The 14,775-nt window shown below is 43.1% G+C and overlaps 2 protein-coding genes across 8 annotated transcripts in view; one reads left to right on the plus strand and one right to left on the minus strand.

Annotated features, from left to right (window-relative positions):
* The window catches only part of PAM (peptidylglycine alpha-amidating monooxygenase), a 126,511-nt gene that overhangs the window by 108,120 nt on the left and 3,616 nt on the right, over window positions 1-14,775 (plus strand). For 4 of the 6 annotated variants that reach the window (XM_080972425.1, XM_080972429.1, XM_080972430.1 and 1 more), the window contains 4 exons: window positions 2,290-2,408; window positions 5,705-5,804; window positions 9,742-9,795; window positions 14,200-14,403. In XM_080972425.1, the coding sequence (XP_080828551.1) occupies window positions 2,290-2,408; window positions 5,705-5,804; window positions 9,742-9,795; window positions 14,200-14,403 (477 nt within the window). The remainder of the gene's footprint in view (window positions 1-2,289; window positions 2,409-5,704; window positions 5,805-9,741; window positions 9,796-14,199; window positions 14,404-14,775) is intronic. The other 2 variants (XM_080972427.1, XM_080972428.1) reach the window with 2 other exon arrangements.
* The window catches only part of GIN1 (gypsy retrotransposon integrase 1), a 34,771-nt gene continuing 25,702 nt past the window's right edge, over window positions 5,707-14,775 (minus strand). Inside the window, exons 9-10 of one of the 2 annotated variants that reach the window (XR_013977176.1) lie at window positions 7,528-7,731; window positions 5,707-7,420 (exon numbers count right to left, since the gene is read on the minus strand). The gene's annotated coding sequence lies outside the window, so the exon portion shown is untranslated. Of the gene's footprint in view, window positions 7,732-14,775 lie in introns of both variants that reach the window. The other variant, XM_080972798.1, reaches the window with a different exon arrangement.

A 14,775-nucleotide genomic window follows, 5' to 3' on the forward strand; every position in this document is an offset into this window, starting at 1 on the left:
CAGAGGAAGCTCAGTGTGACTTGGAAATGTCATGATTTCCACACACTTTTCACACCCTTTTCTACTTCAAAATGCATCTATAGGGCAAATAACTGCTTTGAGATGTGTTTTGGATCAGACCTACTGTGTGGGAACAAAGAAATAGATCCTGTTCCCCCAGAGTATCACCCCTCCTCTAAATGGGTCTCCCTTCCCACAGCTGCTGTTTGTACTAGGAAAGGATGCTGGGAATTCCGTGACAGGTGTAGTTGGTCTCTGTAGTTTGTAACAGAGAAAAGCACGCCTTTCCTGGAGCCAGTTCTCAGCCCAGAAGACTGTAATTACAAGACTGTCATTGCGTACGAAAACAGAATAGAGTCTGCCTAAATATGCCAGTAGTGGCAATGTTTTCTCTTTAGGGAGAACTTTTTCAATTGAGTAAAATATCTCTGTTGGAGAGGCAAGTAGAAATCTAGTAATTAGAAGATAGCTGTAAATGAATGTTCAAAGGTGTGAAAAGGCTAGGAACAAGAGTCACAGCTTCTGGTACATTACACAAAATACATTACAGACAGGTGGGCCCATATAAGTCCTTGTTCACAAATCATGTATAACTAAACCATAGTCTAAAATTGTTGTTGTTGTTGCTGCTTTAATTGACTTATTTGTTGCACACTACAAAAAGGTTGAAAGCCAAAAAAGGCACAGTATGTAAAACAATACATTTCAGTAAAACCATTCTGATAACAAATTCAGCGGAAAAACAGCAAAAACATCAGCAGAAGGAACATCTCATCAAATGCCTAAAAGAATATATGGTTTACAATAGCTTATTGTGTCATATGAACGAAGTGATAGAAAACTAATGCAAGAACATTAGCAAGTGAACCTCTTGGTTTTTGTAAGATACACTAGAGAGAAATGATAACTACTGAATATCTGGAAGAATCTGTAACAAGTCTTTAAATATATCCCCATTGTTTTTTCTGGACTGATCTTTAAAAAATGGCCTATCAATCATTTTACTGGAAAAATGCACTGTGATCATTCTGTTCCTCTGAATGTTCAGTGGTGTGTCTTTAATTATTATGGCTCAAACTCAGGTCATGTCTGCATAACTTCTCTGGTTCCCTGCTTGGAGCAGGAGAAATGGTTTATTGTGCTCCTATTTTTAGTGCTGACAACTTTTAAAGGCTGGCTGCCCAAATATCATGACTATACTAGATATGGATTATGGCTTGGATCCTCAGTAGCCTAATTGGGCAAGATAACTTTTCCATCCACTTACATAAGGCACCTCTGATTTTTTGTGTGTCCCCCCCCCCCCCACCGCTCTCAGCAGTTCTCTGCACCCCATCACTCACACTTACTGTGTGTTCCCCAACCTCATACAGTCGTACCTCAGAAGTCGAACGGAATCCATTCCAGAAGTCTGTTCGACTTCCAAAACGTTTGGAAACCAAGGCACTGCTTCCTATTGGCTGCAGGAAGCTCTTGCAGCCAATCAGAAGCCGTGGAAGCTGCGTTGGGCATTTGTGTTCCAAAGAATGTTCGCAAACTGGAACACTCACTTCCGTGTTTGCGGGGTTCTGGAGCCAAAACGTTTGACTCGCTAGGAGTTCGGATTCAAAGTACGACTGTATAGAGCAAACTTCTTCAACCTCGGCCCTCCAGATGTTTTGAGACTACAATTCCCATCATCCCTGACCACTGGTCCTGCTAGCTAGGGATCATGGGAGTTGTCGGCCAAAAACATCTGGAGGGCCGAGGCTGAGGAAGCCTGGTATAGAGAGTTTTGAAGGGAGTGCAGAGGCCTGGAGAGGGAAGGAGGAAACAGGAAAGTTGCCTTGCGGAAATTCTCTTCTCATGCTATTTATGACCCGTAGCAAAGTGACTGACGGGTGGGGTATATATTTGAATAATGATCAATGAAAATATTCCAAGAGTCAGCTTAAAAGACGAGAGAGAGTCTGGAGTGCTAACTTCATTTCATTTCTCATGCATTTATTTTTCATTATATTTCCCTTTTCCCAATTGATTCTAATTCAGAGGACTGCCAGTTGCTTCCTAGCAGTCATGGCTGAAAAGTTGCATCTGTTGTTTTGGGGAAGGTCTTGAGTCCATCCTCACTATTAGAATGACTATTTCCAAAATCTACATGAGCTGCTGCATGCTTGCAAATAAACCACTAACTGGCTCTTTGAGTCAGCCTTTTCCTAACCTGCATTGTTGTGTTTAAGAATGGGTTGTAATAAAAAGGAAGATTATAAGCCCCAAACAGATCACGGGAGAACAAATGTGTCTTTGCAGGTGGTCTGCTGTTTGCAGTTAATGGAAAGCCGTACCCTGGAGACACGGTGCCCGTGCAAGCATTCGTGATGAACTTTTCAACTGGAGAAATCATTGACACTTTCATTCCACTTAGAAAGGTAACACGTCGTGAAGCATCACTTGGTTTTATTAAAAATGCATGAACACTTGTTTCTTTTTCTTCCCCTTCCACGTCTTCTGCACATTTCAAACTTCAGCATGATTTTTTTTTTTTTCAAATTACCTAGCAGGTGAAATGAAATTATTCTTCCTAGTTAAATTTTGGATGTTGTGTTGTAAGGCTGTAGTTAACGATCTGTCTCCTAAAAAAGATAGTTTAGGATCCTGATGCCTGGATCAGAGAAGCACCTACCAGCTTATTCACTGGTCATTGACAGTGAGTTCAAGGACATCACAGCCTGGTTTGGAAGTGATGCTAAGCTATACTTATTGTGCCACAGGAACAAGCCTCAGCCTTGCATGTTCTTCCTCCTCCTGTAGTGCAGCTACTTGCTGGCTTTGACTCTGAAATAAGATGTGCATATGGGTGAATTCAATACTGACCTTGCTGTGAGTGTTGCCTCTCACCTAAGCTTGAGGCAAGCCACCATTTCGTAAAGCTCTGCATGAACTTTCATGCAATCTATCATGCATTGCCTTACTAATTAAAAGAGGAGAAGGAGGGGGATTTTCTAAAGGGCAAGAGGGATGAGGATGAGGACAAAAGCTTATTGGTGACCACAGGAGGGAACGGGAGCCAGTCACTGCCATGTCTGGCTGGCTTGCATTTTGAGTATGCAGAGGAAATGTAAATATGGATTGAATTTACTTGCACTCTTCATGATCACCAGCAATATGTTTAATCTATGTGGATCTTGCTTCCTCAGAAAATAGTGGTAGCCAACAATAAAACAGCACTGGGGCAGTGGGGGGAGGGGGGAAGCATGCTAGTATTTATCTTTTCCCCTTAATCATTATGTTGTAAATGATCAGTTTAACCTAAGCCATTAGTTACATAAGATGCTTCCTGAAATATGCAGAACTGGATTTGGTCACAGCTGGGATACTGGGCTAATTACAAAATTACACCGAAAGGGCTTCAATTCTAAGTGAGCAATAAAATGAACAAGCCCCAATTGCAAAGTTGAGAGCATTCTTGGTTGCTGAGTAAGAAGGCAGGTCCTTTTCAGATTTTCTTAGTGATCTCTGTTGCTTTGGAATTTGAAATTTCCATGAAATGAATCTGAAAGAGAGTGAATTTAAGCTGCCTGCTGACAAAGGGCCCACATTAATAGGAACCAGTGTCTGTTGAGGGATCAATAAGCTTCTGTGGTCAGAGAGATGTGAAGGGTTTCTAAAAGGGGAGGGAACTTTAAAGTAAGAGAATGCCCCTCTAGAGAGAAAGAGAGAGAAAAGCCATCTGTGTGAGGGATTCACTCCTGGGTCCCAGTTCTGCTTTGCAAGGCTAGCAGAGCATTCATGAAAGTATTTGGAAACTTGAGTTTTACATCATGCTGCTGGATCTTGTTTTGTGTTTGAGTTGATCTTATCACTGTGGTGTTGTTGATTTTTAGCTTTTTAGCTTTTTTAATATTGTGTAATATCACCTCGAGGGTTTAGACTGGGTTGAAAAGCAGTATAAAAACTGATTAATAAGAAGAAGAATAGCTGAATTCCGGTTGAAATTGGTTCTCAAGTAGCCCTCCACTAAAGAAGTAAATCTCCAAAATACCACCGTGAATCAAGCTGAAATGATTTCCCCCTCCTTTATTTTCCACAAGGCAAGCTAGCTTTAAATTGTGCCACACACAGTTTCTAACTCAGAAGTTACTTGGCACACAGCAGCTTATTGCTTCATATGAAAAGTCCTTTTATTTAATTAGGCTAGAGTCAAAAATAGACAGGGTTAAAATTTGATTTGTTAAGCTACATAAAGGAAAGAGATTCCGCTAGACTGGGGCCAAGTCACTGCATTATTATTTGTTTTCCCTTTCCCATTTTTTTCCACTGCTAAGTTGTCTGAAACTGCCACCATGCATGTGATGTCAGCATGCCACTGGACTAAAATTAATTAGTACTCTGGGATAGCTGTCTAATTTGAAAACTTAAAGCCAATGTCAGATTGGCTTTGAATAAATTCCCTCCCAACCCCCGCAGCATTTTAATGTCTGGTTATCTAGAATAGGAATCAGCATTGCTTATTAAAATCTACATTTGATCAGTTTTAAAGTAAGGATGCAGGCTCCAGTATAATCTAAGATACTTCCCAGTGTTGTGTGTCCTTTCTACTAGTGACTGATGTTATCCCTGCTAGGCACAGAGAGAGCTGGTGCAGGGAGAGATCTTATTATTGAGAAATGGGGAACATGAGCTCTCCAGATGTTGTTCAACTCCAATTCCCATTAGTCACTGCCAGATTAGCCAGTGGGCAGGGATGATTATTATTTGGAGTCCAGGGACGCGGGTGGCACTGTGGGTTAAACCACAGAGTCTAGGACTTGCTGATCAGAAAGTCGGCGGTTTGAATCCCCACGATGGGGTGAGCTCCCGTTGTTCTGTCCCTGCTCCTGCCAACCTAGCAGTTCGAAAGTACGTAAAAGTGCAAGTAGATAAATAGGTACCGCTCCGGCGGGAAGGTAAACGGTGTTTCCGTGCGTTGCTCTGGTTCACCAGAAGCGGCTTAGTCATGCTGGCCACATGACCCGGAAGCTGTACGCTGGCTCCCTCGGCCAATAAAGCGAGATGAGCGCTGCAACCCCAGAGTCGGTCACGACTGGACCTAATGGTCAGGGGTCCCTTTACCTTTACCTTTAACATCTGGCGAACCACAGGTTCCCCATCACTGGTCTGTATGAACAGGGCCAGCCCACCACGAGGCAAGGTGAGGCAATTGCCTCAGGCAGCAGGGTCCACAGGGGCAGAAAATCCCATGGTCCATCTTTCTTTCCTCATTGTTCCTGTTGTAGTTCTTCACTGGCAGGGAAGGGCATGCCATTTTGGGGTCCACCTCTGTGCTGAAATGTCTTGGGCCGGCCCTGTATACTGATTATCATTTTAGTGTTTATGTAGCACTTCTTACATGCAGTAATCTTAAGCATCATGATTAGCTTACCAGAGATTGACAGGGCAAAATAATGCAGCAGGGCCATGTTGTTTGAATCCTGATGGGTTGTCTGTTGCCATGTAGTTTTGTAGTGAAAAGACTTCACCACAAACCTGCAAATCGTATTGCTGTACAATAAGACACCTCTGCTCCATCATTGGACTTTGTGCACCCTTTCACATATTAACAAAGCTTAAAACATTTCCTGAGTTTAATTCTACATCTAATCGTTGAACAAACGGCTCTAAATGAGCTTTTGTGTTTTACTGTGATGATCTCCAATTTTAATTCTTTGGCTCTTTACATTGACAGAATTTTGAGATGCCACATGACATTGTTGCTTCCGACGACAGAACAGTGTATGTTGGTGACGCTCACACCAACACAGTGTGGAAATTTGCATCCCCAGAAAGTAAGTTGTGTTTGCCTTCAATCATTTCAAGCATTATTTTCAGGCACATACTTAATCAGCAACCCTGCTTTCTTAATCCCTGTTTTAAGAGCATTTCTGCAGCAATATTTAATAAAAAGGGTTGGACATATTTTCCAAATTCCAAAAAAGATACTGGATTTCTGAGTTTCTAGTTTAGCACAAGGAGACAGCCTATTTTGGCTGTACCATGAGCAGTGATGTGTTTTCTAGGAAATTTTGAATCAGAAAAATTTCTGATGCTTGAAATTGATTATGATCTGATTTAGTATGTTTATCTGATTTGTATTAGTGAACAAAATTAAGAGTACTTGTGTTAATTTTATGTGCTGAATATTTGCAGCATTTGTATATTATTATCATCATCATCATCAAATTTGTATACCACCCCTTCCTTTAACCTAAAAATTGGTTATTTATTTATTTATTATTATTATTATTTATTTATTTTGCTTATTTTTACATATTTTTATTTTATTTATTCTTATTTATTTTTATTTTATTGAATTGAATTGAATTTATATTCCGCCCTATACCCCCAGGTCTCAGGGTGGTTCACAGAATAAGGTTTTGAGGATTCCCCCCAACCTTCCAGAGCAAATTTGGGGAGGGCACAAGTGAGCCATTGGGAAAGGACTGGAGGAGAAAGTTTTATGGTGCAAAGAAAAATCCTTGCTCTAATGAAATTATTTAGTTGGCTATTGCTATTTAGTTGGATTTTTTCTGGGGGTACTCAAGGGTACATAGTACCAGAACCTTTCCTCCCACCCACCACACATTAAAAGTGTGGCACTTACTGTAACAACTTCATGGTGAGTACCGGCACCTATTTTTGTTTTATTTTTTAAAAAAGCACTAAGTAGAACTAAGTTTGGCTGCAGCCCACTGATTTTTAAAATTCATTTTTAATTAGTAAGGGGGAGGGATGTAGGACTCGCTTGTCAATTTTTGCCCTTTTAGAGGTTCACCAAGATGGTTTGCAGCATTAAATGCTGTGCTGCCATGCCTGGCATATTATCCTGTTAGAGATCACTTCATCCCCATCTTGTCCCTCAGCATCTGGCATTTAATGTCCATTGACAAGTCAGCTGAGAATGGTAGTCACTCCACTGGCTGAATGACTTAATTTTCATTCTCCTAAGCCACTTTCACATCTTGTTAGCCTAAATATGTTGCTCCCGCTGGAACATTTGCTGCCACTTGGTCATTAAACCTTCTTGGCTGACGGTGTCCCCTTCAGTAGCTCTGTGCTTTTTAAAGGTATAAACTCACAAATCGTTCAACAGTTCTGTTGTATACTATTTATTTGGGGGGGGGGGGGTTCCCCAAGTTTGTTTTACAGTCTCATCCCCAAAAAAGCATCTGAGGCAGAACACAACCACAATAAGAACAGTAAAACAAAGAGTAACACCACCAGTCAGAATGAAACAAAGCCAGATGAGATTTATATATTTTAAGTACAAATTGCAAAGTGAACTTGTTTCCCATTTGCAACATTTAGAGCCACAAATGCAACTGCTTGCTATTATATGCGTGGTTTATATGCCATTTACTTTATTTCTGCTCTGTTTTTGATGCAGAAGGATTCCCAAGGCTGCCTGCATAAAATAATAAGACACAATCACATTAGGGCCACTACCATTCCATTCTGAAGGGTCATCCATCACCCCAAATACAGAATTGTGTCCCTTCCCATCCCACCTACCTCCAACTGCTGGCGGTTGGTCAGTCGCTTGTCTGTGCACTCCTTATTCCCTCTCCTCTTCCTTTTCAAGGGTGGATTCAGTAGCTATGCCTCAGGTGAGCTGCTGAGCAATGGTCACTTGCATCTGCCATACAGGTGCTCCTGACTGAAGTGTCTAGGAATCTCTGTGGCTGGTTTGGTACCACAGAAAACTGATTATTTCCTCTGCAATGGAATACCAACAACTTCAGCTTTTTCACTAAGACTAAGGTTTTGAAAAACAGCTCTTGGTAGAGGATGGTGTAAAACACGCAGCAATTCCATGAACAATTCTGTTTTGACCTATGTTTACAGCAATAAAGACTGGCTGGCTGACATTCAGAAATGAGGGTTGGTCCTGTTCCCTAAAACTGGTCCCATCCCTTAGCTTAGCGGCACATGCAGTTTACAGGTCCCATATTTTCCTCTGTTCACTGAGTGAACACAAATGTAAATACGCATAAGATAATTCAGCACTTGTCACGTGGTTCCATCCCTTTTGACAGAGGTGGGGAAGCTCCAACCTGTAAGCCAGTCTTGGCACACCAAGACGTCCACTTTAGTCCTCAAAGCAATTTTCCCCAAGCCATACCCGCCCATCTGGTGACATCACTAGTGACATCAGGTGATGGACAGGTATGCATCCTGCTTTGGCTGCATGCACCTGTCTCCAGGAGGGGACAGGAATGCAAAGCCAAGGCATCAGGACTTAGTCAGCTGCTGAACAGGAATAAATTTCTGCTCAGTTCAGGCACCCCAGCAGAGGCTTTCAAACAGTGCTGCTCTGTGCTTTGAAGTCCTAACGATTGGAACTTCAAAGCACGGCATCACCTAACATCATAGAGATGTTAGGTTACTGCCCACCTGTCACATTTTGCCCATGGGAGATAGAATAATCTGGCCAAAGATGTTTCTCTACTCCTGCATTATGACAGTAACTTCTTGTCTGTCTCTTCAGTAATCCCCCTAGATGAGCATCTTTGCCATTCTCATTCAATTCGCTCGGTTTAGTGGCTTTAAAAAGCAAAAGGCTTCTTGTATGATTAAGAGTGTAGTCTTCAGCGACAATGGGAAGAATAAGGATGTATGAAGGTAATAAATCTTAATGTCTAAAGGAATGGGGCAGCAACGATGTTATCTGCAGCTTTCCCAAATATATTGATAGCGCCATAATATGTAAGTGTTCTTGCATAGTCTTTTTAGGATCTGATGTTAACTAGAGGTTTTTGAATGCTGGGGTGTTGCCAACCAAAGCCTTGGAATCAAAATGCCACTAAGTCTCAGCTTCAGTGGACAGTGTCTGTGCTCTGCAAAGCTGAGTCATTTCTTCCAAGCCATCCACCATGCAAGCCTATGCGAAAGTATTTAACTGGGAATATATTGTGCAAATGAGGGGCAGGTTTTGGTTTCCATGATGTTCATAAATATATCTTGAGCACAGGCTTCCTTGATGCAGAATTTTCAGATGTGGTGAAGTGTACCCATCTAAGAAAGATGATGCTTTAACTGAGGGATGGGGAAGATCTGGCCCACAGATCAAATTAGGCCTGCAAAGCCACCAGCCATACATACCCACCTGCCCCACGTGTGATATGGCATGTGGGACAGGTAAAGCATCAGTTGCAAAAGAAACAACCAGGAGCCTTAGAATGCATTCCCCATTTTCCCTCTGAATTCAGCACAATTTAAATCCAGCACTGAATGCAAGCCCTGCTGGAACTGGCTCGTCTTAGGAGCTCCCTAATGGAGCAGATCCCTGCCAAAAGTGGGGTTTTCATTCAGCGCTGATTCTGAAGCTGTGGCTGCAAAGGAAGAATCAGGAGCATACCTAGAGATGAAGCCATCATGACATCTCAGGTGGCCTGTGGTGGGTGGGCCAATTCTGGATCTGCCCCAGTATCCGAATCCAGTTTCACCCCCATTTTAACAGATTGGTTTGGGCGCAAGTCATACTTAATCCTGAGGTTACTATACTGGTTACAAAGGCAGAAAACCCTTTGAGTTTTGAGAGAGAGTACTTAGCTACTGTGTCCCATAGATTTTGCATATATTGCCAATTAAGACCAGCCCTGCTAATCTTCTAAGTAGTGCAGGCTTGTAAAGGCAATTGTGTGTCACAAATGGTGGCCATTACAACCTCTATGAATCACACACATCACAAGGGCTTAAAACTGTTTTTTTGTGTGTGTGTTGCAGAAATGGAGCATCGGTCTGTCAAGAAGGCTGGGATTGAGGTACAGGAAATAAAAGGTTAGCCTTGTCTCAGTTTGACTGCCTTGGGGGAAAATGTTATGGCCTTGTATTACTATAAACAAGATAAAATATGTTTTGGGAATCTTCCTCAACTTAATAGTCACTATGGTTTCTATGTGCAAATAGCTGTCTGGAAAGCACTTGTGTAAGCAAATTAAAACTTTAATACTTGTCAAGATTTTTCAGTTGTATTTGTTATTCCTAAATACGAAAGCACTAAGAGTTATGGCGAGTCTCCTTATGCTAAGGAAGGTAGAGCTCAGGCAACTGACAGCAATGATCTTAGGAGTTCCTATTTATGGGCTTCTTTAACAAGGCAAAAAAAGAAAGTCTGAATCTCTTTAATGTTTTAAATACTTCCTAAAATATGATTTAAAAAATGGGCCATGCTTTCAGATATCAATGTACATAAGGTTGAATCTTGGTAAAATCATGCCAAAATTTGGCCTCATGCCTCCTTCCCGAAGCAAGCACTTACTGGGCTTGGGGAAGGAGGCAGGATGGTGACCTCTTGGTTCAGTGCCCTGAGTGGGGGAACCAGTCGTGCTGCCCTAAATCCACCTCTGAATGTACATACAAGCTACTTAACATAGTTGCAAACAACACACATACATGCAATTTAAAGCACAGAAACCAAAATGCCTCCCACCCAAAACAACTTAATGTCTCCTACCTCCCAGTGAGAAGAGTGAGGACGTGTTCAAAGTACATTTACACTTGCAAACAAGAATTTTGAGTACTGCCAATGGGGAATGTGGGAGAGATGATGCTGGAGGTGCCACCTACCGTTTCTCTAAATCCCCCACAACTTAAAAGTGGTTTGTTTTCTTAACAATACAGTCATACCTTGGAAGTCGAATGGAATCCTTTCTGGAAGTCTGTTCAACTTCCAAAACGTTCAGAAACCAAAGTGCAGCCCGACGATTGAAGAATGGAGAATGAAGTTAATGGACTATGCAGAACTAGATAAACTAACAGGAAGGATTCGAAACCGGCAGAACCATAAATTCACGGAAGACTGGAGTAAATTTATGGACTATTTGAAAAGTATTTGTGAAGATCAGATGACGTTTGTAGGTTTGCAAGAAGTTTTGTGAGGTGTATTATTGGAAGTATTGCAAAAATGGAGAAGGGGAAGGATGATTTGTTAAGAGATGTAAAGGCAATATAAAGTTAAGAAATGCATAAGAAGTGGTTAAAACGGTGGATCATCAGAGGTGCTGATGGAAGTCTAAAAAAGATTGTATAAGTGATAAGTTTTGTGGTACATTTTATAATTTATATGTTAAAACCAATAAGAAATTCAACCAAGGGGAAGCGAGGAAGTCACTTAACAATGTTAATAAGTGTAATTTTAATAAGGTTATGATTTATGTTTGTTTGTTTGTTTATAATTTTGTGAAAATCAATAAAAAAACTTGAAAAAAAGAAAGAAACCAAAGTGCAGCTTCTGATTGGCTGCAGGAAGCTCCTGCAGCCAGTCAGAAGCCACGGAAGCCCCGCCGGACGTTCGGATTGCAAAGAACATTTGCAAACTGAAACAGTCCGGATTTGTGGCATTCAGGAGCCAAAACATTCAAAAACTAAGCTGTTCAAAAACCAAGGTACGACTGTACAATCATTTGCAACTTTACGAGGTAGCTTTGTAAATGCTCCAATTATATTGAAAAGATTCAGGATAGATTAATGATAGTAAATGAAAAAGAGTCTGAGAATTGGGCCTTGTGGATGAACACTCTTTGCAACCAGTGTTGGCTGTAGTAGTGGTTAGTGGGACAGTTACTGAGACGGAGATAGGCGAGGCAGAGGGAGCTCAGTGTGTTGTGGTTTCAGCAGCGAAGCCAGTCTTATGAGCGCACACTGCACCCAGCTCCCTGCTTCTTACTCTCGTCTCTTGGTAACTGGCAGTGATACTGGGCACTGGGAAGCCAGAGCTGAGCAACACCATCCCACGGACTGCTACTGATGAGTTGACTGCATTTGAAAGTTACCAAGCAACATCTTTTTCCAAAGCTTCCCCCCCCCCCCCATCAGCCTTGTCAAGAAACTGCATTAGCACACAAGCATGGCAGGGCTGAAATCTCACGAGGACAGACATCTTGTGAGATTTGGCAGTTCCTGCCTTGCCCAGCTGTGGCAGCCAAAGGCCACCTTCTGGAATTATCACGCCAAGATGAGAGTTGCCAAAGCAGCCCTTTTACAACAGTGAGCTTCGAAATTCCATTTTATCCGTGAACTCACTGGGTAGTTGAAAGCTCACTTAGAAAAACTGGATTGCTGAGGGACCTTAACGTTGCAAAATTGTCGTGAGGATAAATAAGCCATACGATTCTTTTGGCACACAAAGAATGGATTTAGACAAATAGCTTTTCCTCCAGGTGTTGGAATTTGGCTTGTTCAATGAGCCTTGACTATGGACTCCATCATGTATCAAACTCCTTCACACAAACCGCATTTGCCCATGCGTAGCAACTGCAAAAGTCAATGACTGCCTGGGAGGAGGGTGCGTGTATATGTGGGGGGGGGGGTCACATCTATTAAAAAGTGATCTAGAAGTTGCTAGTCCTATAAGACATGATGCACATGAAAGCACATGCAGTTGATTGCAGCGTGGTCTGTTTTGCTTGTCTTTCATTTGAAAGTTATAATTCCTGTTCCTTTCCTTCTATGGCAACCAATCTTTCAGCATCTTGCGCTTGCTGCTAATTAGTGTTTTACAGGAGGTTTCCAGGTGGCAGTGACTAGTGGAGATGACAACTTCTGCGGGAGTCAGCGGACAGAGCTCTGAGCTTTGTTGAAAGATCTGCTGCCCCCCTGCCTCCTGGACTGACTCTGTTTGTGAGCGAATTGGCAGGGGGACTGTTCAGACTCCTGAAACCTGACCCCTTTATCGGAGCTATTTAATTTCACTTTTACCCTTTATTCTCTTCCCCTCCCTGCTCATCTTTGTTATCCCTTCCCCTCTTAAGGATTAGTTAGGGAGTTTTCTGGGGGGCTTCACATAATTGAGGTTAGGACCTTTTGCGGCCTAAAGGTAAAGGGATCCCTGACCATTAGGTCCAGTCGTGACCGACTCTGGGGTTGCAGCGCTCATCTCGCTTTATTGGCCGAAGGAGCCGGCGTACAGCTTCCGGGTCATGTGGCCAGCATGACTAAGCCGCTTCTGGCGAACCGGAGCAGCGCACGGAAATGCCGTTTACCTTCCCGCCGGAGCGGTACCTATTTATCTACTTGCACTTTGACGTGCTGTGGAGCTGCTAAGTTGGCAAGAGCAGGGACCGAGCAACGGGAGCTCACCCCGTCGCGGGGATTCGAACCGCCGACCTTCTGATCGGCAAGTCCTAGGCTCTGTGGTTTAACCCACAGCGCCACCCACATCCCTAGTTCCTGCCAAAAAGCCTGAGCAGTTGGTCCAAAGCCACCTGAGGGAAAAACAGAGGTGCTCCTTTGGGAGGTAGTCGTGGCTCAGTCTGCTTTGTACCACCTGGCACAAAAGAAGTTTTTTTTCTTTGCATCTAGAGAAGAGGCTGCAGAGAATATCGCACTGAGTAGGTAGTGGCTGAAGCAAAGCTGTTCTGCTTCACTAGCGGAGCCAGAGCACAGAGCTTTGCCTGCTCTGAGGAGGTACTTTTGTTGCCTACTCTTCCCAGAGGGTGGGCAGACATCATACCCGAGACCAGGAACTCAGAATGGTGGTCAGCCCCTCTGCTAGTCTGGGCCCTTCCCCACCAAACTGGGAGGCAGAGGCGGCATCTTCAGAAGAACACCGAGGGGGCCCGACACAATGTCCTGAAGTCACACAATGTCCTGACATCACTGCACTTGGCTCTGCGTTCAGCCTCAACAATGGGAGCCCCTGGCTCCCTTTAAAAAACGTTGAGGGGGCCCAAAGAGCCTTGGCCCCCTGGAGCTGGCACGCCTGCTGGGAGGTCAATGTCACAACCTCATCAGGATGCCTCAGAGCTGTGAGCCCTGTATTTATGCCCTTTGGTATGTTTCCTATGGTAACTGGGAGGGGCCCTGGAAAGGTTTGCAGAATGGGTTTGGGGCCTTGTTGAGTCCCAGATGAGGCAGCCCTTGGTCCAGGCCCAGTAGGGTGGTGCCCACAGTCCCTCTGGTTTCCGTTCCACCATGGTAGGGGAAACAAGGGCGACTGAGAGCACAAGTCCTGGGGTAGGTTGTCTGTAAGGCAGAGGGTGGCAGCTCCTCCAAAGAAGCTCTGAGCTGTGCCTACTGACTCTTGACCACTGGTGATCAGCGCCATCCTCCTTAAACAGAAATTCACATTTCTTTTTTTCATTTTTTAATACATGTTATGAAGTGAACTTCCACATTCCCATGGAGTCCATATGCACAGTGTGAAAAACCTCATCTTTGTTCAATCTCCTTCTTTTCTTAAAGAAGCAGAGGCTGTTATAGAAGCCAGACTGACAAACAAACCCATGTCAAAGGAATTGTTAAAGAAAGAAGAAAAGCACCCCGTGGTCCAGCAGGCCAGCACCGGAGTTTCTGTTGTCCTTATTACGACGCTTCTAATTATTCCAATCGTCGTCCTTTTGGCAATTGCAGTATTTATCCGGTGGAGAAAGACAAGAATCTATGGAGGTAATTAGCTAACTCTTAAATTGGTAACAACAATCCTTTTTCATGTCCAAAACCTTCATGGAACCAGCACAATAAAACTGTGTGTGATGCTTATTTCCCCACTACTGTGCAGCAGTCAAATTTGAGCAGACAAAAGTAAGATGTGCCATGATCCCTGTATCTCTGGCTTTCTTGGTTTGGAAAGTGGCTTTTTATGTTCCTTTCTCTGTTCGGATTAAATTTTCTTGCAGTACTTTAGCAGGGGGCAGTGTTTTGTTTTGTTTTTTACTTTGTGGGTTCATAAAGATTGGGATGTTCAAAATGGTAGCTGAAGAAAGCGCAGCCAATTATGGAGCGGTCTTGCTGTCTTTTGTGCTGGCTCTGAATAAGATC

The sequence above is a fragment of the Podarcis pityusensis genome (genome assembly GCF_964106645.2).
Source record: "Podarcis pityusensis genome assembly, chromosome: 11".
Taxonomy (NCBI): Eukaryota; Metazoa; Chordata; class Lepidosauria; order Squamata; family Lacertidae; genus Podarcis; species Podarcis pityusensis.